Raw genomic sequence first — 22,857 nt, 5'->3', positions numbered from 1 at the left:
ATTTACAAACAAGGAAAAATACTATATCTGTAAATTATATGAATCGTTATTGCATGTTCTTTATCTGAGGTTGATTTTTAACTAAAAGAAGTCTGGCTTGTCTATGAAAGTAAATTGTTCATTGTCTTGTTCTGTATTTTTACACTCTTTTCTAAGGTATCCATATCTGTGGAATCTGATTGCATTTCCCATGGCTGGAATGGGCTTAGCATTCCATATAAGAGGCAGTCCTTTTGCTCTTTTGGAGTCCTTCCTTATAAGGATGGGTAGTGGAGGGAAACTGGGTTAGTAAACTAAGTGCAGTCATTGGAAAACCTGGGGAGACAAGCAGGTTGAACCTTTTTGAAAATTAATTCAAATGGAGATTGCTGGATGTTGTCTCTCTGGAGAGTGTGCTCCAGTAGTGCAAATAAAGATAGGCAGCAGAATGGTCAGAGATGGAGAAATTGGCTCACAGGTAACTTCAGAGTATGCCTGTCCACTGGGGATTTGGCCCATTCTGATTTGTAGTAGGTTGGAACATCCCCACTGCTGAGAAGTGATGGTAGTGACTTTGTACTGTTGAATACTCTCTCTTGCCTGTAGGGTTCGCCAGAATTCCTTGGCCGAGCCTTTGCCACTCCATTGGTGAAGCTGGTAGATGATCCATACAGCAAACCTGCCCTCCAGTTTTTTGACATTTACAAAGGACCCAGAGCAGCAGGGGAATTAATCGCCACCTTTGAACTGATTGAACTGGATTACAGTGGCTACTTAGAGGTGATTGCATTTTGTGAGGCAGCAGTGTCAGCGGCGCATGGCAATTCAGTCAGACTGCCACGCTTTGCTGGAAAGCGTCCATGTGGAGTGCATAACTGAACCCAAGGCTAACCAGCTTCTGAGTGGCCAGGGGCCACAGGTCTCCCAGCCACACTGCTCATGGGCCTCACACCTCCTGTGCTGCAAGCACCCGGGGCCACATGCCAGGCTGTGCTGTGTGTGCCCCTTCTTTCCCCCACATAATGAGTGGTCCCTCCTCTCTGAACAGTACCATGCTGGCACTCACATGCTATGCTGCACAGTCTCCCCAAGTCCTCATGCAAGCCCCCTGGCTGCCAGCTCATTTAGTCCCACTCCCAGGGGTTGGGGAAGATAGCAGAAGTCAGAGGAGAAAGGGGGAGCCTGGAGACTCTAGGGACAACACAGCCAGAATGACAAAGGAAGTAGTGCCTGGACTGGGAGCTCGTGTGCCTCAGGTTAACCCTTTAGAGACTGCATGTGGCCTGCAGGCTGCCAGCTGAACAGCCCTGACCTAAGCAGTGGGGAATGAGTCTGGGCTCCCTGCTCTGGCCACATCCTGCAAGCAGAAACAAGTTCCTGGCAGGAGGGGTGCAAGAGGCAGGAACCTACCAGATCTGTGAGTAGAAGAGGGAGTGAGGAAAGACAAAATTGGAGGTAGAAGGCAGGAATAGAAGAGTGATTTGATGTTGGAGTCGGAGATAAGTTTCTTCACAGTTGTGTAACCAACCTTTTCCATCTGGCAGCCTTCAGTGCCTGAGGATGTGGAGCCCAAGGAGCCAGACTACTTGGATGACCCCCGTTCTGGACGGTTCATTATCCCTGAGGGAATTCGACCGGTCCTTAAAGAGTTCCGCATAGAGGTTTGGTGGCTTTCAGCAGTATTAGTTTTATTATGGAGTTAGTTAGCTCTTAGTAGTATTGCAATGTTGCAGTTTGTTCATTAATGGTAAAGAGAACAGGGAAGGAATGGGATTCTTCTTTCTAATTCATACAATGCCTGGGACACAGTAGGCCTTTGCAACCTCCCAGGGGTATGGACTGTCACAGACAAGAATGAAGCACACTTGAAACTCAGGAGAAATCTTATTAGCAACTTAAAAATAGACACCACCCCACTTTGTTGTCTCTAAAGCACCTCACCTGACACAGCCTTGGGGTCTTAATGCTTGCTCACTTGACTCTGGGGCTCTTTTCCTTCTGCTCTCATTTTTCTTGTGTTTCCTACTGCTTTGTTGAGTCCTAATAAAAATGAATGGCCAGATCTGACAGCAGGATGCTTCTTGAGAGAGTGTGTATTAGGATCAGGACATAGGCAGACAAGGTTCTTAGGACCAGGAAGCTCACCAGTTGTTACCCGGTCTCACAGCTGCTGCTGATTTTGCTAACTTCCACAGCAAACACATGGCCTCCTGGCATTTTACTCCTGTACAAGGGTAGGAAACAATCCGACCTCCTGTGTTAGAAAAAGTTGGCAACAAGGAGAGGATTACTTGGGGGGTTTGGAAGCTGGGTGGGGAAAATTGAGGATCAGGGTGTGGGAGGGTTGGGAGTAAGGGCCTGGAGGGTGTGGGAGGGTTGGGGGTCAGGGCCTGGAGGATGGGTTGGAATCTGGATGGGGGAGCTGGGGATCAGGAAGATGTGTGCAAAGTGTTCTGAATGCCTAAAGCAGTTGATGTTCTTGGTTTTTATTGTCCAGATCCTTTTCTGGGGCCTACGAGACCTAAAGCGTGTGAATCTATTTGAGGTGGATCAGCCACAGGTGATCATTGAATGTGCTGGGAAGAAAGTTGAATCCGAAGTGATTACATCATATAAGGAGAACCCAAACTTCAATGAACTGGTCAAATATGTTAATGTGGTAAGCTGGAGCTGGCAGTGCCTGCCCGTGCCTGGTCTGTGTTGTTAGCTCTCCATGGCTTTGCTGTTTATGGGGCATTGTCTTAGTGAGGTGGGAAGCAAACCGATCCAAAACCTCTTGTTTCTGGCAGTGGATGTCTGTCTGCAGCCTGTGTGTGAACCCACCCGGTTGGGCTTCCTCCTTTCAGGAAACAGTGTCCATAGCACAAATCTGTTGTCAGTGGCAGACACTCTTAAAAAGTTCCTGCTGGTAGCAGGTACAAGGGTTTCCTTAAGATGGAGATGTGAAATCCTTTGTTGGGCTGTGTCAGGAACCACTTGGATTAAGAGCATCAGGGCATCTGTGCTAAGGGCTGATCCAGAGGTAGCAGTTGGAGCATGGTCTTCTGCAGTAGGCACTGTGTAACCAGGTATGAGTGTCATGATGGGACTCTAGAGCCCTAGTGATAACTTGAATCTCTCTCTTAAAGGAGCTCCCAGAGCAAGTATACCTCCACCCTCCACTCAGCATCTTTGTGGTAGAAAAGCGAGCTTTTGGGCGCACTGTGCTGGTGGGAACGCACGTGGTATCCCATATCATGAAGTTTTCTCCCAAGGAACTGGAGGAGCTGGAGGAAGGTCCAGAAAATTTACCCAAAGGTAAGTTTCCTGATGCAGGTCAACCTTGAGCTTTCCATGTGGGTAGTAGCAGGAATGTTTCAGATACAGCAGATGTGCTGAGTGAGGCTAAGGTTTCTCTGCCTTTCCCTCCCCAGTCTTGGAACCACACAACAGAGATCTTTTTTAAGATCCTTACTATACCTCTGCCAAAGGGGAGGTTGGATAGTAACTGGACTGGGAGGGGTTTCCTGGGTCACTGAGTCCAGTCTTACTTTGTTTATAAGCCAGTTATTAGTTGAGGGAGGCAATTGTTTAACCAAAGGTTTTGTTATGAGGCTGTATTATGCTATTGGCACAGAGCAGTTTGCAGATGGATTATCTTCAGATTTATATAGTCCTATTGAATTGCTTGACCCTGTGTAGATAGGGCAGTTTACTTTGTGGTGGGATCAGTGGCCTGCTGTAGTGGTAGTGTAGAGGAGAAAAGCTTGTAGCTGCAAACCTTTTGCAGCAAAATCCTGTTCTACCTTTTGGGCATCTAAATAGATTTAGGTGCCTAAGTGTGATTCTTTTTCATTTTCTTCAAGTTCTGAAAATCCTATTAATGTATCTCTTTTTCTAAATAAATCTACTGGATACAAAAAATCATGGACTCAATATAGACATTGGATTTATGACACATTACAACTTGACTGACATCTGATTTACCTGGTACCTGCCAGGCTTGACCTCTTAATTTCTTCTTCCCCTCTTTCCCCTTTCTCCCTTCTCCTCCCCTCCTTTTATGCCCTTTGTCGTCCTAATTTCCAGCTACAGGTTTCCCTCACCAACTGCAGCAGTTAGGTTCCGGAAAGTTCCTACGGTTGGCAAAACTGTGGTTGGTAAAACTAAAGGCTTATGGGAAAAATGGGGTTAGGGACTTGAATACTGTACGGTATGGTGTATAAAAATCATTTTTACTTGCCTTTAATACATGGGGTGGTCAACTGGGTGTAGGTGTACCCCAGGGGTACTTAGGCTATAGGGGGTATGTGCCGGTGGGTGAGGACGGAGCGTACCCAGGGCACAGCAGCATCTCCCCCAGCACATTCCCCTTTTACCCGGGGGAGGGAAAAGGGGAAGAGGAGGGAGGGACACGATGGCTGGCCCCACGCAGCACACTATGGTGCTTCCCCACCCCCACCCATCTGAATGGCAGCGTGGGGGTGTTTTGTGCCCGCCTCTGGCAGCATGTGATTAGCCGGTCAGCAGCCAGGTGGGGCCCTGGCCAGGCCAGGTCATGGGACAGTCTGAGCACAGCAGCAGTGGGAGCTGTCTGTCCACACCCCTGAATGAGCCGCTGGGCTTGCATTATCCCATGACCCAGCCCAGCCAGGGCTGCTGTTCCCTGCTACTGTGTTTCCCTCCCCGGCAACCCAGCACAGCAAGGAGCAAAGAAGCCATACAGGGATCTCCTCGCCTGCTGCTGCTCGCCCTGCATTGCCCTGGTGACATGCCTCCTGCACCCAGGGCTGTGCCCTTCAAACCAGTGGCAGGCACAGGAGGCATGTCACTGGGGCAGCACTGGGCAAGCAACAGGCGAGGAGATCCCTGCACGGCTTCTCCACTCCCTGCTGCACCGGGCTGTTGGGGAGGGAAGCAGGGCAGCAGGGAACAGCAGCGAGTGGGTATGCTGTCCCGTGCTACTGCAGGTAGGGGCAGCTCCCTGCCACTGTGCGCACCTTCAGCAGGGCTGGGGGAGCTGCGGGGGGGAGGCATGAGCAGGGCCACAGGGGGTTGGCAGACTGATGCACGGCCACAGAAAACTGTGGTTACTCAAAATTGTATACTGTGGTAGCCAAAATCGTATACAAAATATTAACCATGGATTCTCAAAACCATGGGTGGTGAGGGAAACCTTTCACAGGCAGCCTCTTTTCTACCTTGAATTACTACTACTGTAGAATCTCCCTTACTCACCTTTGGCTTTTTCACCCCTCCCTTCCCTGCTTTACCTTTCTGTTTTCCTAATTTCTATCTATTTACATTCCTACTGACATCCTGTCACAGTTTTAGCTTCTCTTATTCCTTGGAGTCTCAGAACAGCAGACTTCCTATGCCTGAAGAAGGGTCATTGCACCCGAAAGCTTGTTAAGAACTTTTTTCCAACTACTCAGTTGGTCTAATAAAAGATATCACATCTACTCAAAAGAACCTTGCCTGCCTATCTCCTTTTCTAACACTCTCTTACCTTACTCTTAAAATAAATTGAAAAAATAAGCAGTGAGGAGGATCAGGACTCATCTTTTGCATTAACAGTTTTTCAGGAAAATAGAACCACGTTTAGTGATTAAGTCCATTGATGTGATTAATAGGTTGAACAGAACCTATGCCAGTTAGTCTTCCAGGCAATATATTCTGGATGAAGTAGGATAATTTGGCGCTGTGCGTTGCAGTGTTGGTGCCTGATAGGGCAGGATGAAGAGGGAAGTGTCAAGGCTGCTGCAACCTGCACAACCACCAGTCTGTAAGATTAAACATGCAGAGTAGGAGTCTTGAGTTTGTTACTTTAATCAGTGTAAGACGGCTTATTAGACTGTTAGCAATATGGAATAATGCAGAGTGCATTTGGGTTTGGGGGTTTTTGGGTTTTTTTTTACACAAATCAAGTATTTATATAGTCTGTATATTCTAAATTGTTACTATTTCCAACATGATTGAATCATATCAAAACCAAAAATGTAGTTGGATACTGATTACACAGATACCATCTTTTCACATAAACACATCCCAGTTATTGTCTTATGTCCAAAACACAGGGCCTTCATTTTAAAATAACCACGTTCCAATACTGCCTTGTTTTCTACTAAACACAAGGCCTTTGTTCTTCTTGCTCAGTTCTGTAGGGTAATTTCTGATCCTTCCATGTGTTTTAATTTTTTAGAGAATTTTAGCCATTAAGCCTTCCCAATCACCCTGTAAAGCCCAAGTCTCTGACTCAGCCAATAAAAGCTGTTACGACAGCCTGATGTTTAGCATCCTAACTTGAAAGCTTAACTTCAGAGATATAATGTTTTTTTTCTTAAAAATAGCATGGAGTTAATATTGTTCGACACTCAGGCACTGTTATGGGATATAGCAGCTGGGAGATTAAATCACACAATTAGTCTGTTTTAGCCTAGTGTCCTTTCTTTTACAATGGCAAACAAAAGCTGCTGTTGCTGAGAAGGTGCAGGGAAGCCCAAAACAGATAGCAATGCAGTAATTCATCCACAACTTAATATTTGTAAGTGTTCATCTTTGAAGGACCAGTCTGATTATCTGCTCTAACCTTATGTGGCGTGACACCTCCCATTTAGTCCTGCCTCAGATCCAGAATGTTGGCAGAGTTGGAGCAGCTGGTGTATCAGAGATCAGCTCTGTGACAAAAATGTTGCTTCTTAAAAAAGCACGTTCTTTGTTGCAGGAAGGATATCCACTTCAGGTGTTCCCAATCCATAATCCCTGCTCTCAGTCCTAGCCTCAAGGAGAGAGGGAGGGAGAATGGCTGGCTCCCTGGTAACCTACCTAGAATGAGTTGTCAGGGCATGTGCTAGGTTCCACAAATCAGTTGATTGGCAGGACTGAACAGGGGTCTCTGTCAGGGTGGAATGGGCAGCAGAGTTCCAGCTATGCAATATTCTGGTCACAGGGCAGTGCGTCCTGCAGTGCTGACAGGGATGCTAGAGCACAGGCTTTTGCTTGTGCTGTGATAGCTGTGTGAGAAGCCCCACTCCTGCAGAAAGGGGCAGGGTTTTGGCCACGGGGTCCCTGGGAAAAGTCCTGGTCTCTGCTGGGCAGGGAGCACCAACCAGATCTCCCAACCTTGCAGGAAGCTCAAGAACAGCTCTGCTGGTACCTACAGGGCAGGGAGCAATGAACAGAGCTGCCAGATGCCCCACAGGAGCCCTAGGAAAAGCCGTTAGGCTGCCTGCCTGCCTGCCTTCCAGTGTGGCTTGCAGGCAACCTGAGACTGGAGTTCACTAGTGGTTTTACAGCGTGGGTGTGGGGGGAGCTATGCAGCAGCCCCATTCACCACCTGGCTGCGGAGTGCTTTTGTTGCAACTTTTGTCTTGTTGACCAAGAAGCTGTTTGGATGTGTCCACCTGTAGTGCTCTGTTTCTTGTGGTGCTACGAATTTTGATCTTACTTGACTGCAATGTACCGTTTTCACTTTCTGACTTAGCATGGAAATCCTCTGCTCAACCCAAAATCTCCCAGGCTGTGATAAACGTTGGCCTAGCTGCGACTGACATGAGTAACAAAGCACACCCTCTCAACCTTGTGAAGGTGAGTGCACTGTGATGCTGATGTTACTGTTTGAGTAGAAATGCCACTTCCAGCAAACATGCTTTCTGGCTTTGGTTTGGTTATTACCTTAGATTGTATTAATGAACTTAAAATAAGAGAAGAATTTTTTACTAAGTGAAAATCATCTATTTTTGGTCTCATATTCCAGAATATTGTCATTTGATTAATCTTGCTATTTCCCCCAAGATTATCCTCTGTTTAGAGATTTTAGAAGTGAAAATCAGGCAGACTATAGAGCAGCATATTTAATTTTCGATTATAAGCCTGATTTTGACTGACAGCCTTTCTGATTTCCTCAAAAATCTCTGCCTGATACTGCACCTATCTCTAAACAGAGGATAATCTTGGGGGAAATAGCAAGATTAATCAAATAACAATATTCTGGAATATGAGACCAAAAATAGATGATTTTCACTTAGTAAAAAATTCTTCTCTTATTTTAAGTAAAATAGTAGCTTAGAACTGGCTTGATCTAGAAACTTCTCTTTAATATTTGTTCTCTCCTTCTTTCTAAGGGTATGGACAGACATAACATTTGAAACATTTCAAAGTGGAGTTTTAGCTGCAGAGACGCACAGCCCCCTGATGTGCCTCCTCAATGGCGCATAGCTGTATGCAATGGCATACACTTCAGCCAGGCTGCAGCCATTTGCACACTACTACCCACTTCTCCCACAGGTTGGGAAGAGTAGAGCAGTCTGTCAGTGCAGCTCTGCAGCCCCTATCTCTCTGGGGATGTAGTTCTACCCGCCCCTGCCCCGCAACACCTCAGTGTCTCGCCGTGGTGCTATATATCCCTCTGCTGGCCTTTTATTATAGTTTCATAGTTTCATAGTTTCTAGGATCGGAAGAGACCTGAGCAGATCATCTAGTCCGACCCCCTGCCATGGCAGAAAAGAGTACTGGGGTCAAACGACCCCAGCAAGGTGTTCATCTAACTTCCTCTTAAACACCCCCAGGGTAGAAGCCTGCACCACTTCTCTTGGAAGCTGGTTCCAGACCCTAGCTGCCCTGACCGTGAAGTACTGCTTCCTGATATCTAGCCTAAATCTACCCTCTGCCAGTTTGTGACCATTATTCCTGGTCACTCCTGGGAGTGCTCGGGGGAACAGGGACTCCCCCAATGTCTGCTGATCCCCCCTGACTAGTTTGTAACAGGCCACAAGATCCCCCCTCAGCCTTCTCTGTTTATATGTATATAAATGTCTTTGTCTCTATTTTTATTATGTCTGTGCACACCCTGAAGTGTTTGCATTTGAAATTATGTAATTAGTAAATATATTGCGTTCATAAAGGACCCTGCCCCCTGCTACAGAGGCAAAACATCTGGCAGTTCATGCCAATCTGACTGTGAGGTAAAATTCCTTCCTGATAATCAAGGATCCAGGTTTTCTGTTTGCCACTGGAAAACATGGAAAACTATGGATTTTCTCCTTTAAAGGATAAAAACGTGGGAAACTGCAGGTTTCCCTTTGCATGCTGGCAGAGTTCCAGCCTGCAACAGGCTGCTTGGGGCTGGGGAGGTGGGGAGGAGGGTGATCAGGCAGAGGGTGCCATGTGTATGATGGTGAGCAGCTCCTGAAGCTCCTCGCAGGTAAATCTGTAGGGGGGCATAGGTGACATGTTGGGGGACATAGGCAATGTGTTGGGGGACATCTGACCCCCCAGATTTCTGTGCCCATAGGGGACATGGGGCTGCATCCTGGCCAGATTGGCATGTGAAAGAGCCATGTCCATGACCTGGCGTGGGAGGGTGGAGCATGACAGCAGGACTTTTTTCTACCAATACTGCCACTGGTAGAACCACCATGCCAGTTGCACCACTAGCAGCATGATGAGTAATGGACCGGAGTGGAGCCACACTGCTCTCACCTCCTCCCGCCACCAGCTGCTCATGCACAGAGCCATGGCTATACCCAGCTACCATGGCTCAGCCATTGCTGCTCTCCTCAGGCTGTGGCTCTACCCTGAAGGAGAGGTGGAGTTAGGGGCAGCACAGGCAGTCTGAGGGGAGCAGTGGTGGTGGCTAGGCCATGGCAGTGGGGTAGAGTTGTGGCCTGGCATGCAAGTGACTAGTGGCAGGAGGAGTTGAGGACAGCATGCTCTCCCTACCCCCATGGTGCCGCTGGTTGGAACAGCTGGCACAGGAATCCCAGCAGCCGCAGCAACTCTCCCTGGCCTACTTTTCCCTCCCATGCCGGGTCCCACCTGCCGGGCTGTGGAGGCCCCCAGTGGAATGGCAGTAGGGTGGGAAAGCCCAAGTCCTGCAGTGGGCAGCCCATATCCTCCCCCAACCCCAACAGGCTCTGCTCTGCTCTAGCTGTGCCACCTATGGGTTGGGGGTGGGGATCTGGGTTCCATGCTCCTCCCTCTACTCCAGTTGCAGCAGCTGCTGCCTCCCATGTGTGGCACTTGAGGCTTGTGCACTGCAGGCCAGACAGATGTGGCTGGGAGCAGGGCAGGGAGCAGGCAGAATGCAATTGCCGGGTCCCATAGCATGGTGCCCTCCAGCAGGACTTAGGGTGGCATGGAGCTGCAGGTAGGGAGTGTGGGACACTGGTAGGGCTGGGGGACTGAGACTCAGGAGTGAGTAGCACTGGCAGGCCTGGGGGGCTGTGGCTTGGGTGTGAGGGGCAACAGCGTGGGCAGGGGCAGGGCACTGTCAAAGCAGAGCTGCTCAGTGCCACAAAGCAGCAGGGGTGAACACCCACAGCTGGTCCCATGTCCTGGTGAGTGAAGAGGACAGGGGAAGCTCTGATTTTCCATGATTAAAAAACTCAAAATCAAATTCCAAAATGTATAGGTATTTAGAATTTATTATAATAGTTGAAGCACTGGTAGGCTTCCAAATTGCTTAAAAATTGTAAATATATCAATAAAACATTGTGTTCAACAGATATGCATGCATGTGTGTGTGTGCGTGTGTGTGTGTGTGTGCGCGCGTGCACACGTGCACAGTAGCATATGTGGGGGGGGGTTCCCAGAAGCTCCGTCCCCTCCAGCCCGGAGCTGCAGCTGAGGCTGGCCCTGCTCAGGCCCCGCCCTGGGCGGTGCAGGGCCGGTGCAGGGAGGCAGCTGGAGCTTATGCAGGGCTGGGGGGAGGCAGTTTCGCGGGGGCCACCAGTTCCGGTCAACAACCCCAAGTGCAGGGGAAGAGGCGGCCAAAAAGGGCATGCCAGTTTGTCCTCACTATCCCCCTCTGCCTCCAAGAAGGTGGGGTGCAAGGCCAGTGCTACTGGCCTTGACCCCTTGGTCCATTACCACTGCCTCCAGGGAGCAGGGAAGGGAGGGAGGAGTGCACTGCTGGCCTCGCCCCCACTACTCCATCCCGTGTTCCCACTGTCATGGCAGTGTGCCACCGCTGCCACCTCCTCTCCAGAATGCGCTAGGAGCACACTGATTGGTTGTTTTGAGATGACCAATAAGAGTGTGAATAAAGCATTGTGGATAGACAGACAGATAGACTAAGGCTTTTATATATATAGAATAATGACATTTCATTTTAATAACGGAAAAACACAGACTTGGGGTTTTTAATCAGAGAATTTTGGATTTTTTAACAGAGAAAACCAGGATCCCTGCTGATAATTTAATTTATGGAGTAAGAGTCTTGTTGCTGGCCTATTAATGTAAAGCAAGTTCAGTATGGAGCTATTGGTGCATAAAGATACTGTCCTTGCAAATGTGTTCAGTTTTCCTTCATGTTCAGGCTGCTGGGCAGATTGAGAGTTCTCATGTAAACCAGGAATTACTATTTTAATGTGATTGCTTCTATCCTGCTCTTGCCTGTTTGCCAGTTTATTATTCTAAACTTTCCATGATTTTGTTGTAGTATGACCAAGGGGCCTGCATTGCTTTTCTGATATGAACAAGTCTGGTATGAATAATGGCCTGGTAACAAAGCACAGAAACTGAGTATAGGAGATCTCATGACTGTGAATGATCTGTGTCAGGGGTGGGCAATTATTTGGGCCCAGGGACCACACAGGGAGTTTTCAGAAGCTGTCATGGGCCGGGTCAGCATTCCCTCTTCACCCCTGCCATAACAACTCACCAAAAAATCCCTTTGTGGGATGAAGCCCTGGATGGGCAGGGAGTGGTGTTCAGGAGCCAGATGGGCGGGTGAGGCCAGGATCATGGGGTGGGGTCATGGTGTGGCTCTTGTCCCATGGGGGAGCGTGTGTGTTGGGGGTAGAGGTGTTTGGGGGTGTGGAGTGTGGAGGGTGTGTGCGCATCACGTGGGGAGGTGTGTGAGTGAGGGGGACTGCCTAGGCGCTAGGTCTCAGGAACCAGCCAGGGTTGAGGGGAGGGAGGAAGGGGTTGGAGGGCATGTGTGGCAGAGCTCCCTCAGGTGGTGCAGTCCACCATGGCACTGCACATGGCCCAGGGTGCCCGTGCCACACTTCATCCCACCCACATGCCTGGCCCCAGCCAGCATGCGCAGCTTCTGGCAGGGCTGCTCTTGGTGAGGCTGTAGCCACGTGGGTGCTGCTCTGCTCTCCGCCCCTCCAGCAGCTGCTCCTCCTCTTCCTCTTGCTGCACTGCTCCTGGCAGGGAGGAATCTTCAGCTGGGCAGCCCCAGTGCATTGGGCTCTAGCTTCATCTCCCCACTGCCTTCCACTGACTCTATCTACCTGACATGGGCAGCTGAGTGGGTGTGTTGCAAAAATGCTGCGGTTCGTTTCTCGGGAGGCGAAGAACTCTCAGACACACACTATTAGCAATACAAAAGGTATATTTGCAAATAGGGTCAGAGTGAAGACAAAAGACCACACTCTGCCCTCAGGGAAAACTCTCAGCTGGGTTTTATCCTCTCTCTCCTGAGCAGGTGTGCAGAAGCAGGAACTCTTACAACTCATTTCCGGTTCATACAAACATATATGAAATGACGTCACGTCATCCGTCGCATGTGCATTATAATTAACTACTTAAGTATGCGGGGCGGATAGGCTTATATGCATTAGCTAATTACGCATGCTTAGAAAAGCTCTCCAGGTTACCAAAAGTTCAAACCCCCCCCTTTCCCAAGGACACAGTCAATTAAATCATAACCTTTGTAGTTTACAAGAGTAGAGGCAGAGGAGTTTGAAGGTATGTGTGATTTAGTGTTACAAAGAGATAGTAAATTAGCGAGATGTCCTTGGTGGTGTTTCTGCTTATCAGGTACGAGATACAAACTGTGCAGTTTTAACAACACTCTATTCACTATACATTTTTAATAATATTTTTATTTTAATAATATTTCTAACAGGTGGAAGGCAGCTGGGAGCTTCAGCTTGGCAACTCTCACCCCAGCATGCGGGGCACTGGCTCCAGAACCCAGCTGCCTTCCACCCACTCTGCCCACCTACTCATTTAGGCTGTATTTTGCCCACTTCTTATCTGTGTGGAACCTGAGCCTTTGGGGGTTGAACCTTTGGATCACAAATACAGTGTGCTTTCTGCAGCATCCAGATGTGCACACTTGGCAGTTTCTAGCTCTGATCACTTTGTTCTGTTTTTAGGCTCCTCTGAAGAAAATTCCTATAAATAAACTTATAAAAAAAGAAGATGAATATGAGGAAGAAAAGCCAGAGATGGAAGAACTGGATTGGTGGTCCAAGTACTATGAGTCTTTAAAGGAAATCAGTAACCAGGTAACGCTCTGTCGGGTCAGTTCCTTAATGCTTTATTGGCATGACAGCTACAAGACTTGCTAGCAAAGGATGGAAGTAGCTGCTGCTGAACACCCAATCCAGGCTGGGGGGTGACATGTTGAAAAGTGACTACAGCTTATGTATTTGCTTAAGACATAGGTTCTTAAGTGCATAAGGCCAAGTTCTCAAAGGTATATAATTATATAGCTCTTACTGCTTAGGTCAGTATTGAAAATGGCACTTGGGTTTCTAAGTCATTTAGATTTTATTAAAAATGGTTCACAGGTTTTTCATTGTATGAACATCGGTACTGCAACATGGAGACCTCTTTGCTCGTCACCTGATCCTGCCTGGTCAGGTTAGCACAAGAGGCTCTCATTGGAGGCTTACAATCTGCAGCTTGACACTAACTGCATCTCTTTACCCTTCTTCACTGGTTTCTCACTCCTTCTGGCTCAGAAGGTCGTAGTCTTAAGGGGACTTGCACTTTAACCGTGTCCCGCAGTCTTTTCCCTCTAACGGGTGAGCCCCCCTGTTACAATTCAGTATACTAGACCAGATGTGGCCGTGGAGAATATGTCAAGGCTCTGAGGTACTGAACTGTCTTACAGAATAAGTTGAACAGATGCAAAGGTTTATGTTACAGCATTGTGTCGCCAGCAGTATTGTAACTGAGGGGGCTGACCATGGCAGCCAATGCTGCCCCTTGTGCCATGGGTGTTCAAGCAGCAGTACTGCCTTGCTACACCTCTGGTCTTCAGGATCCTGAACAATATTAATACATTGAAAAAGCTGGATGCCTTTAATAGTTGGATTCTTTACATCTTGATAATGAAGTAATATGTTCTTGTCTTGTGTTCTTGTTTCAGTCCTACAGTGATGAGGAAGATGGTGACAATGAGGACCCAAGTGATGCAGGTAAGTTCTTTGGCTGTAGAAACATACCAGCTCAGACAACAGCAGGATTTGCTGGCTCTTCTGAACAGTAAAGTCTTGCATAGTTTAAGATGGAGTTTCACATGTCACACCTGTGCTTTAGACAGTGACTCATTAGGAAGCATGGGATTAAAGAGTTCAGACAGGCCACAGAAGTGACTGCACTTCAACAGCATTGTCTCCCTGGCTCTGCTCACATTTCTGCAGCATCATAGTTTCATAGTTGGTAGGGTTGGAAGGGACCCGAGCAGATCATCAAGTCTGACCCCCTGCTATGGCAGGGAAGAGTACTGGGGTCAAACAACCCCGGCAAGGTATTCATCTAGCCTCCTCTTAAACACCCCCAGGGTAGAAGCCAGCATCACTTTCCTTGGAAATTAGTTCCAGATCCTAGCCGCCCTGACAGTGAAGTAGCGCCTCCTGATATCTAGTCTGAATCTACCCTCTGCCAGCTTGTGGCCATTATTTCTAGTCACTCCTGGTAGCGCTTGGGGGAATAGGGACTCTCCCAATGCCTGCTGGTCCCCCCTGACTAGTTTGTAAATGGCCACTAGATTCCCCCCTCAGCCTTCTCTTGTGGAGGCTGAACCAGTTCAGGTCCCTTTAGCCTCTCCTTGTAGGGCCTGCCCTGCTGCCCCCTGATCATTCGGGTGGCCCTCCTCTGGACCCTCTCCATGTTTTCCACATCCCTCTTGAAGTGCGGCGCCCAGAACTGGATGCAGTACTCCAACTGCAGCCTGATCGGTGTCGCATAGAGGGGGAGGATCACCTCCTTGGGCCTCCTTGAGATGCATCTGTGGATGCATGACAAAGTACGGTTGGCCTTCCTGCCCATGTCACCACACTGTCGGCCCATGTTCATTTTGGCATCAAGAATGACTCCAAGATCCTTTTCTGCCTCTGCACCCTTATGATACTATTCTAAGTACTTTTGCATTTACCAGCAAAGAAAGAAAGAAAAGAAAAGGAACAAAGAGAATAGAAACTTGGGGAGGAGCTAGAAGAATAAGATTCTACTTGGAAATGGTAAATTAATCCATCAGGAAATAACCTTTCTGAAGCAATGATCTTCTTGGTTGCTTACAAATGTAAAAAGAAAAAAAAAGGCATTTTACTTTCAACTCTGTGTGCCCCCATGCCAAGCCCAGCACGTGCCCAGAAGAGGCATTGTGTTAGTTGGACCTGGCTCACCCATCTGTGTAGTGCCACTGACATGCCTGATTTATACAGATGCTGCAGAGCCAGATTGAACTAATGCACTGCTTCTGGTAAAACACGTTTTTGGGCGGGAGGGTTTCATGTCTCTCAGCATCCTTCGTACAGGAGAGAAAAATACAGGATTATAAATATGAGTAGTGGTGGGAGCGTGAAGCAGTGAAAATGAACTTGCGGTCCAATGTGGTTTTCAAAGGAACCAGAAGAATGTGAAGCAGGGAGATGAGCATTGCTGTTTATGCTCTCATGAGACCAGACCTGGCATGTAGAATTCAGTTTTAGTTTTGGAACTAGTAAGACGTTTTTGACAAGTAATTGGAAATAGAGAAACCATGAGGTGATTAAAGGCCAGGTTTTTCTAAGATTATGAAAAATTTACCACATCATGACCAAGACAGAAAAAAACAAAAGAATGTAAAGGATGTAAATGCCAAAGAGAGAGAAGGATTGCTTATGGGACTATCTAGTCATTAATATAATTAAGGGTGTGGGAATGAGATTAAGCATAAGAAAATGTAGGCATCTTTAATAGCTTGCTGCGTTGGAGCTCTGTTAGGTTGTGTCTAGTTTTCCATGAGAACTGGAAGAGAGAGAATGTGAATTGAGAGAGACAACTGGACTGGTGAACATACTACAGGCAAGGCCTTGAATGGACTGCTGTACTCAACACAACCTAGCTGGGATTTGTAGAGTAGTTTTGGATCCATTAGGAATTGAAATATTTGTTGAATGGAATCTGATAATGGTAAACAGCAGCACCATTTGCACATTTAGGAGTTAACTTTGCTGTTCTGTGCCATTCATTTGATGCTACCTGTCCATTTTCGACTTGCCACAGACTCTGGATAAGGAAGAGTTATGGCTTTGGCCCTGAAAGTCTAGGAATACTTTTGCACAAAATACAGTGTTGTGCTTTTTATAATGGGGCAGGGATGTATTTTCCCTTATGTAGTGCTTGGATTTCTCAGTCCCCATTCCACCAGCCTTGTGTACCTTGGACAGTGACTAGCTGCATCCACCTTCTTCTGCATCTAAAAATGATGGAAAAAGGCATCAACGGAATGTTTCTTTTGATACAAGAATCATTGAAATAGTTAGGAGTGCTGCCAGTTACAGTTAACATCCCCATGCCCTTAAAATTAGCTGCCCATACCATAGCCAGCTCCCCTTATCACCTATCATTTCTTCAACTTCTGATTTAAAAAAAATCACTTTGCACAGCTGGGCAAAATGCTGGATCAGGCCAGTGTCCAGACTCCATATCCCAGCAGCCCCTACCCACCCCGCTCCTGCCTGGTCTCCATGGAGACCCCAGGATTTGGTGGGGTTTAACAGTGCAGGGCTGCAGGCTGGCAAGGGTCTGTGGAGCCAGTCTGGGCTGCACAAGCAGGGAGAGGCGGGATCTGGCCCAGGTCCACAGAGCCCCTGCCGGCTGGGATGCCACGCTCCTGCCACCCTGCTTAGCCCCAGGACACCGGTGCAGGCCCCGTACTCCCACTGGCTCCCAGTGCCTCCTAGCCCTGCAGTACAACTCCCTTCTCACTGGCTGGGAAGAAGCTGGTGCTGAGCATGGGGAAAAGCGGACCCTCTCTTACCCCATGGCCAGTGCTCCCTGCTGCAGGCACTCACAGCCCACGCGGGGCTGTCCTGAGCAGGCACAGGCAGCCCCACGCAGGCTGCAAGTGGCTACAGCACAGGGCACCGGCCTCAGAGCGAGCGAGTCACTGCTTTTCTCTGTGCTCAGCACCAGCTTGTAACCCAGTCCCGTTGCCAGCCTGGGCTCCATGCAGCTCTGGGCTCACCCATTGGGGCTGCACGCAGCGGCAGCAGCTGTGGCCCCCCCGCTTGCCGCCAGGCAGTGTTGGCTGTGCTGGCTGCATGGAGCTTGCGCCCTGGGTAGCCCACAGGTGGCAATGGCAAACACTGCCCGGTGCGGCAAGCAGGGGGGCTGCAGCAGCTGTCATCGTGCATAGTCCTGACGGGCAAGCCCGGAGCCGGTGCGGGGCCCAGGCTGGCAATGGGACTGGGCTACAAGCTGGTGCTGAGTGCAGGGTGGGGTGGAAGCGGCCCTCTCCTTCCTCGTTGCCAGTGCTCCCTGCTGCAGCTACTCGCAGCCCACGGGTGGCTGTCTGGAGCAAGCACAGGCAGCTCCAGGAGGGCTGCAAGTGGCTGCAGTGCAGGGCACCTGTCACGGGGCGGGTGAGGAGCCGCTTTTCCCCCCCACACACACTCAGCTTTTCTCTTGGTCACTTTTCCCTAGGGTCCTCCCTGCCCTTCACCCCAGCCTCTTCCCCCTTACCTGAGGTTCCAGCACAGGGCAGCCATGTGGTCCCAGGCCAGAAGTCCCTGCTGGGGCTTCTGGTTGTTGGGGCGGGGCCAGGCAGCCCTGCTGTTGTGGGAACCCACTGGGCTTCCCCTGGGTCCTACTGCCTTTGGTTTCTGTCATTTTTTAATATTAATTTCCTAATATTTAGGGGTCCTGCGTGCTAGATAGAATGGCCTTGCAGGCTGCATCCGGCCCACGGGCCATATTTTGCCAACCCCTGGATTACCATGATGTGCTATTTTATTTGATCTTGTTTACAAACCATTGACTGAAAACAAGAGCTATTATGGAGATAATGTCATGGAGTGATATACAATTCAGAAAGAGAAGAACTCAATTATTTCACTGTTGCTGTTAATGCAAATTGTAGATGGAGGGCATTTGAATGAAGCTTCTATTGATGTGGAAATAGAAGAGGAAGCAATATTTGAAGCTGAGCCCATTCGGACCAGAAGGAAACCCATAGCCACACTACAGGTAGGTCTCAGTGCTTGATACATCTGTTCATTCACAGCGTATTCCTTTCTGCCATCTTTTTCCTTCCTTTGCATTTGGCAGTCCCACAGAACGCAAGTTTGATTCAGTGAGTTGCTGAGTACCCTTCTTATCCTTAGGCTTTGGAAATTCCATGGAACCATGGCACATAGTCAGCAGGGAAAATAGTCTCTAGTTCTTATTTAACTCTTTTCTTATTTTGGAAAGAAGATGAAAGGAGGGCAGGCAAAATAACATGCAACTGTTTTCAGATCTACAACTCAGAGCTGGAAAATGAGTTTGATAATTTTCAAGACTGGCTATATATATTTCCTCTTCATCGTGGGAAAGTGAATGAAGAGGAGGATGGAAATGAGGATGAGCGCTTTGTGGGGAAGTATAAGGTACCATGCATTTAAATAAGATTTGTGTATGAAATAAAAATCCTACAATGATACATATATCAGTAGCAGATTGAGACCGTAGATACATACACAGTAACTTCCTTTTTGTGTAATAGACTCTCGTCCTGGTTGAGGGCCTGTGAGGGTTACCAGGATACAAAAAACTATTAATAAAATATTAGAGGGAGGGAAGCAGGCAGCCATGTTAGTTGAAGTCAGGCAAAAAGAAGGGCAGGGTGACACTTTGGTGACTAACTGGTTCATAGAGGCATAAGCTTTCTTAGGTGAGAGCCTCCTTCATTAGACAATGTAACAGGGCAGTCAGTCCCTTTAAGAAGGAATAGTTTTAGGTGACAGCATTCATATTATCTGGTGAAGTAGCCTGTTACCTACAAAAATCTATGCTTTGCCAAACCAGTTAGTCTCTAAGGTGCCATCCTGTCCTGCCTACTGTATAAAATATTATTTTGGGCAGTACTTCTTTGCCTGTCACCAATTATTTCTGTGTGAGAAGAAGATGCCCTCAAAGTCTTTGGGGACATAATGTGTAAGGTTGTCTTGAAGTCAGGAAATATGTGACCTAGCACAGGACAGACAGCTATAATTAGAAAGCTGTTGTTTGACATGAGTAAGGCAGTGTTACTGACATAATTCTGGACATAACTATTGCTTGAAAAATTTTCTCTAGAAAAGTGTTAATTCCTACATCTTGCCATTCCTGTTCAATGTCTCCACTGTAGGGTTCATTCTATGTTTATCCTGCTAAGGAAGCAGGTACTGAGCATAAGATCTCCCAGGGTGTTCCCAGAAATAGACCCATCAAGGTGCTTGTAAGAGTTTATATTGTTAAGGTAAGTATTTTTCAGTGTCTGCAAAGTGTCTTGGAGATCTTGACCTGTTCACCAGCTAAGAAATCCCTGGCTTTCCTATAGTCTGCATTCTTGGGACCACGAGAGCTAGGACTGGGGATGGCCCCGGTATAGGTTTCTAGGTTGTCCCTCCATTTTTTGGTATCCCACTAGTGCTTTGCCCAGAATAGGATAAAATTATCAAGAGAATTGGAGATTCATCATAGGGAAGTAATTCCTCATTTCCTCTCAAATACTGTAACTCTGGTAGGCAGTGAAATTGCCAGTAGGACATTTTTCATTTCCCCTTCTCTCTGCCTTGCGGCAGTATCCTGGGAAGTGAACTGTGCGTTATCATTCATTGAGTGAGACCTTCATATTGATATGTGACTAATGAATCTTTATAAAACATATCCATACCTTTCACTTACTGAACCAAGCTAAAATGCACACGCTACCTCTCACTCTGCAGAGGGGTAGACCTTAATAGTCCACCAACATTTTGTTGGATACATGACTTCTGTTTCAGGGGGTAGCACTTGAAACAGCACAGCATAATTTAGCAAAGTGCTGCTTGACCCAGTAAGTAAGAATTATAGCCTTGTGCATAGCTGTTCACCTGTTGAATAGTTGCCTGTCACTGCCACAACCAGAGGGCTGTCTGATCAAATGGATTGTCTCAGAAACCCTGACAACCGTGTCCTGCATTTGCTGCATTTACTTCATGCCAACCCGTCCTTGATCTCGGCTCTTGTGTATTTTAGGCTACTAACCTGTCTCCAGCAGACCCGAATGGCAAGGCAGATCCATATGTGGTAGTGACAGTTGGAGAAGAACGGAAGGACACAAAGGAACGATACATCCCTAAGCAGCTCAATCCTGTTTTTGGAGAGTATGAAGGAACCTTTAATTATGGCAGGTTTAATGGGAGTAGTTTCTTCCCTGATGCATTCTGGAAAGGCTGATGGCTGAGTCTGCTTGGATCCTGCACTTGGAACTATGATACGATGCTGGATCTCCTTTTCTCTCTTTCCACTAGAAAGCTCAATATATTGTATTCATGTGTACAGAAGCTTTTAAAAGCACTGTCAATACTTTTCATAGGAACATGCTTAGGGCTGGCCTTCTGTTTATCTGGGCAGGGTATTTGGGGATGTGATTACAGGAGCATTCCCAAGTACCATACTTGGCACACAGTGGTGCTGAGGAAGTAGGACAAACAGTACAAGAGTTCTTTTCTTTTATGTGAAACATTTTTGTGGCTAGCTTGTCATTTTATGGTGCCATAAATTGGCTTGTCACATTACATACTTATGGTGCAATTAAAATGTTAATCATTACATAAATGTAACATCTGCCAGGGCCCAAAGAAACAGATTTGACTTTAATAACAAAACCTGAAGCCAAAGGGCTACTACCTAAAACTGACTTTCCACATCAGATCTCTCAGCCTTCAAGCAAAGTTTTTATTATTCAAAAGATTACAGTAGAGTTAGGAAGCAACAGAGAATGTTAATTTGGAGACCTACTTGTACAAGTGAAAGCAAGTCTCCTACACCATGACTGCAAATCCAAAATACCATTTATGTTGCAGTAGTAATGTTGCAAATGGGAGCCTTCAAATGATAATTCTGACTGGTCCCATCTCTGCAATAGGTACCAGTTGCCCATTATTGCTCATACCCACCTTATTTTCATTCACTGTCAAGGTAGCTGCATGGGTAGCTGCAGGTTCACTTTCCACTTGTCCATTAGTCCAACTCCTTGAGCGAATGGTCATGAACAGGGCATGCTTGTAAGCAAGAGTCCTTGGTGGCTTTATGCTTAACAGAAGCACCATGTGAAATCTGCTCCTTGGCTTGGTTAATTGTAAATATTAACACAAATCAAAAGGGTCCCTTCCCTGTGAACTTCCAGTCTAATTCAGGCAAGTAATTCAGTTCAAACAGAACGTGAGCATAGTCTTCTTGAGGCCTTATGTTTCAAAGCACTTAAATGATCTCAAACCTGACTTGCATATTTGTGAGTCAGTTGTTGCTACAGAGGTGTATGTAAGAGTCAGTTTTTGTCTCCTATGTGTATAATTTGAGTTTGAACATGTCCTTCTGATAACTACATGTACTTACGTTTTCAAAATTAGATAGTACAGGGTTTTTTAAGTGTAGTGCTTGTCTCAGTGCAAGGTGGTGGATGGGGAGGGGAGAGTTTTTCATTTCCATCCTTGCTGTTAATTGAGTTCTCTCTCTCTCTCTTCTGGATTGCATTTAGAGTTATGGAATTCAGCATATCCTTTCCAATGGAGTCAGAACTCACCGTTGCAATATTTGACCATGATTTGGTTGGGTCTGATGATTTGATTGGGGAGACAAAGATAGACTTGGAAAACCGGTTCTTCAGCAATCACAGAGCCAACTGTGGAGTGGCATTACAGTATGACATGTATGTAGCAGAATACAGGTTTGGCACACATGACATTATTTTATAGAGTGTTAGGTCAGAAGTGATGTGATCCTTTATCCTGACCATCAGAAAGATTCCTCCACTGAGTCCTGCATCAAGCCCAAAACAGCTTGTTGAATTAGAGCACCCCTAATTATGCAGTATAAATCCATGCAGCTATTACTCTAGAAGGGGTTAAAGGTTTCCATCAGTCACAGATGTGGTTAAATGTAACAGATGTGCCAGCTACCCCTCAATCAGACTAAGTGGAATATGAATTGAAGGCCCACTTCAGCAAGTGAAAGAACGGAAGCCGCTGCCCAAGACCCAGGCCAGCATGGCAAGACCTGAACAGAATTTAAGCTCTGTGTACTGGGAGAGAAGTAGTTTCTTTGGGGACTGATCACAAACACAAGACCAAAATATTGATTGATTGCAGTTGTATTTGTCTGGGTATGTGAGAAGCAAAAAGCCTTGAAAAAGGGACACACAAAGCAGTGAATGAGGCCCTGAGGGGAAGCTGAGACAGAACTTCCCTTTAAATACAGCAGTCACTGGAGAGGTGCAGTTTGCTCCTACTGTGTGCAGGGAAACTGCACTGTGCATATTCTTGAAAATAAATGGGATTGCACCCAGGAATGTACCTGACTTGTACCTGGGTAACATCTTGGGATTAGGAGTGGTAACCCTGATATCTCCAAAGTGAAGGGACATAAACCCTGTCCAGTCTAAACTGCATTTTCATTCCCTTCACACTGGAAATGTTGCATGCTTCATCTTCGGGCACCAGTGATTTTTAGAAGGATGGCTAGCAAAATGGCCAAGCCCTTTCTGAGTGATAGTTCAGTAGGAATGAAGCATATGTCTAACTTGTGAAAAGCACTTCTTGCTTCCTTTTACGAGTTCAGAACTCAAGTGCAGCCTGGTCTGACTAGTCCAACTTTCTCAAGAAGGATGCTCCTTCAAGTTGGAGTTTTGCTACCAATTTCAGTGGAATTAGACTTGACCTTTTT

General features: G+C 47.2%; 1 protein-coding gene across 1 annotated transcript in view; it reads left to right on the top strand.

Annotated features, from left to right (window-relative positions):
* LOC149856500 (fer-1-like protein 4) overlaps positions 1 to 22,857 on the top strand; it is a 120,551-nt gene that overhangs the window by 75,602 nt on the left and 22,092 nt on the right. The window contains exons 26-37 of the mRNA XM_090065282.1: positions 586 to 759; positions 1,524 to 1,640; positions 2,477 to 2,638; positions 3,108 to 3,276; positions 7,442 to 7,545; positions 13,071 to 13,202; positions 14,072 to 14,120; positions 18,050 to 18,156; positions 18,426 to 18,557; positions 19,298 to 19,408; positions 20,170 to 20,297; positions 21,674 to 21,844. Coding sequence (XP_089921408.1) covers positions 586 to 759; positions 1,524 to 1,640; positions 2,477 to 2,638; positions 3,108 to 3,276; positions 7,442 to 7,545; positions 13,071 to 13,202; positions 14,072 to 14,120; positions 18,050 to 18,156; positions 18,426 to 18,557; positions 19,298 to 19,408; positions 20,170 to 20,297; positions 21,674 to 21,844 — 1,556 coding nt within the window. The remainder of the gene's footprint in view (positions 1 to 585; positions 760 to 1,523; positions 1,641 to 2,476; positions 2,639 to 3,107; positions 3,277 to 7,441; positions 7,546 to 13,070; positions 13,203 to 14,071; positions 14,121 to 18,049; positions 18,157 to 18,425; positions 18,558 to 19,297; positions 19,409 to 20,169; positions 20,298 to 21,673; positions 21,845 to 22,857) is intronic.

This window comes from Crocodylus siamensis, chromosome 10, assembly GCF_052110815.1.
Source record: "Crocodylus siamensis isolate JL-2025a chromosome 10, ASM5211081v1, whole genome shotgun sequence".
Lineage (NCBI taxonomy): Eukaryota > Metazoa > Chordata > Crocodylia > Crocodylidae > Crocodylus > Crocodylus siamensis.
This window is presented reverse-complemented; position numbering and strand designations above follow the sequence as displayed.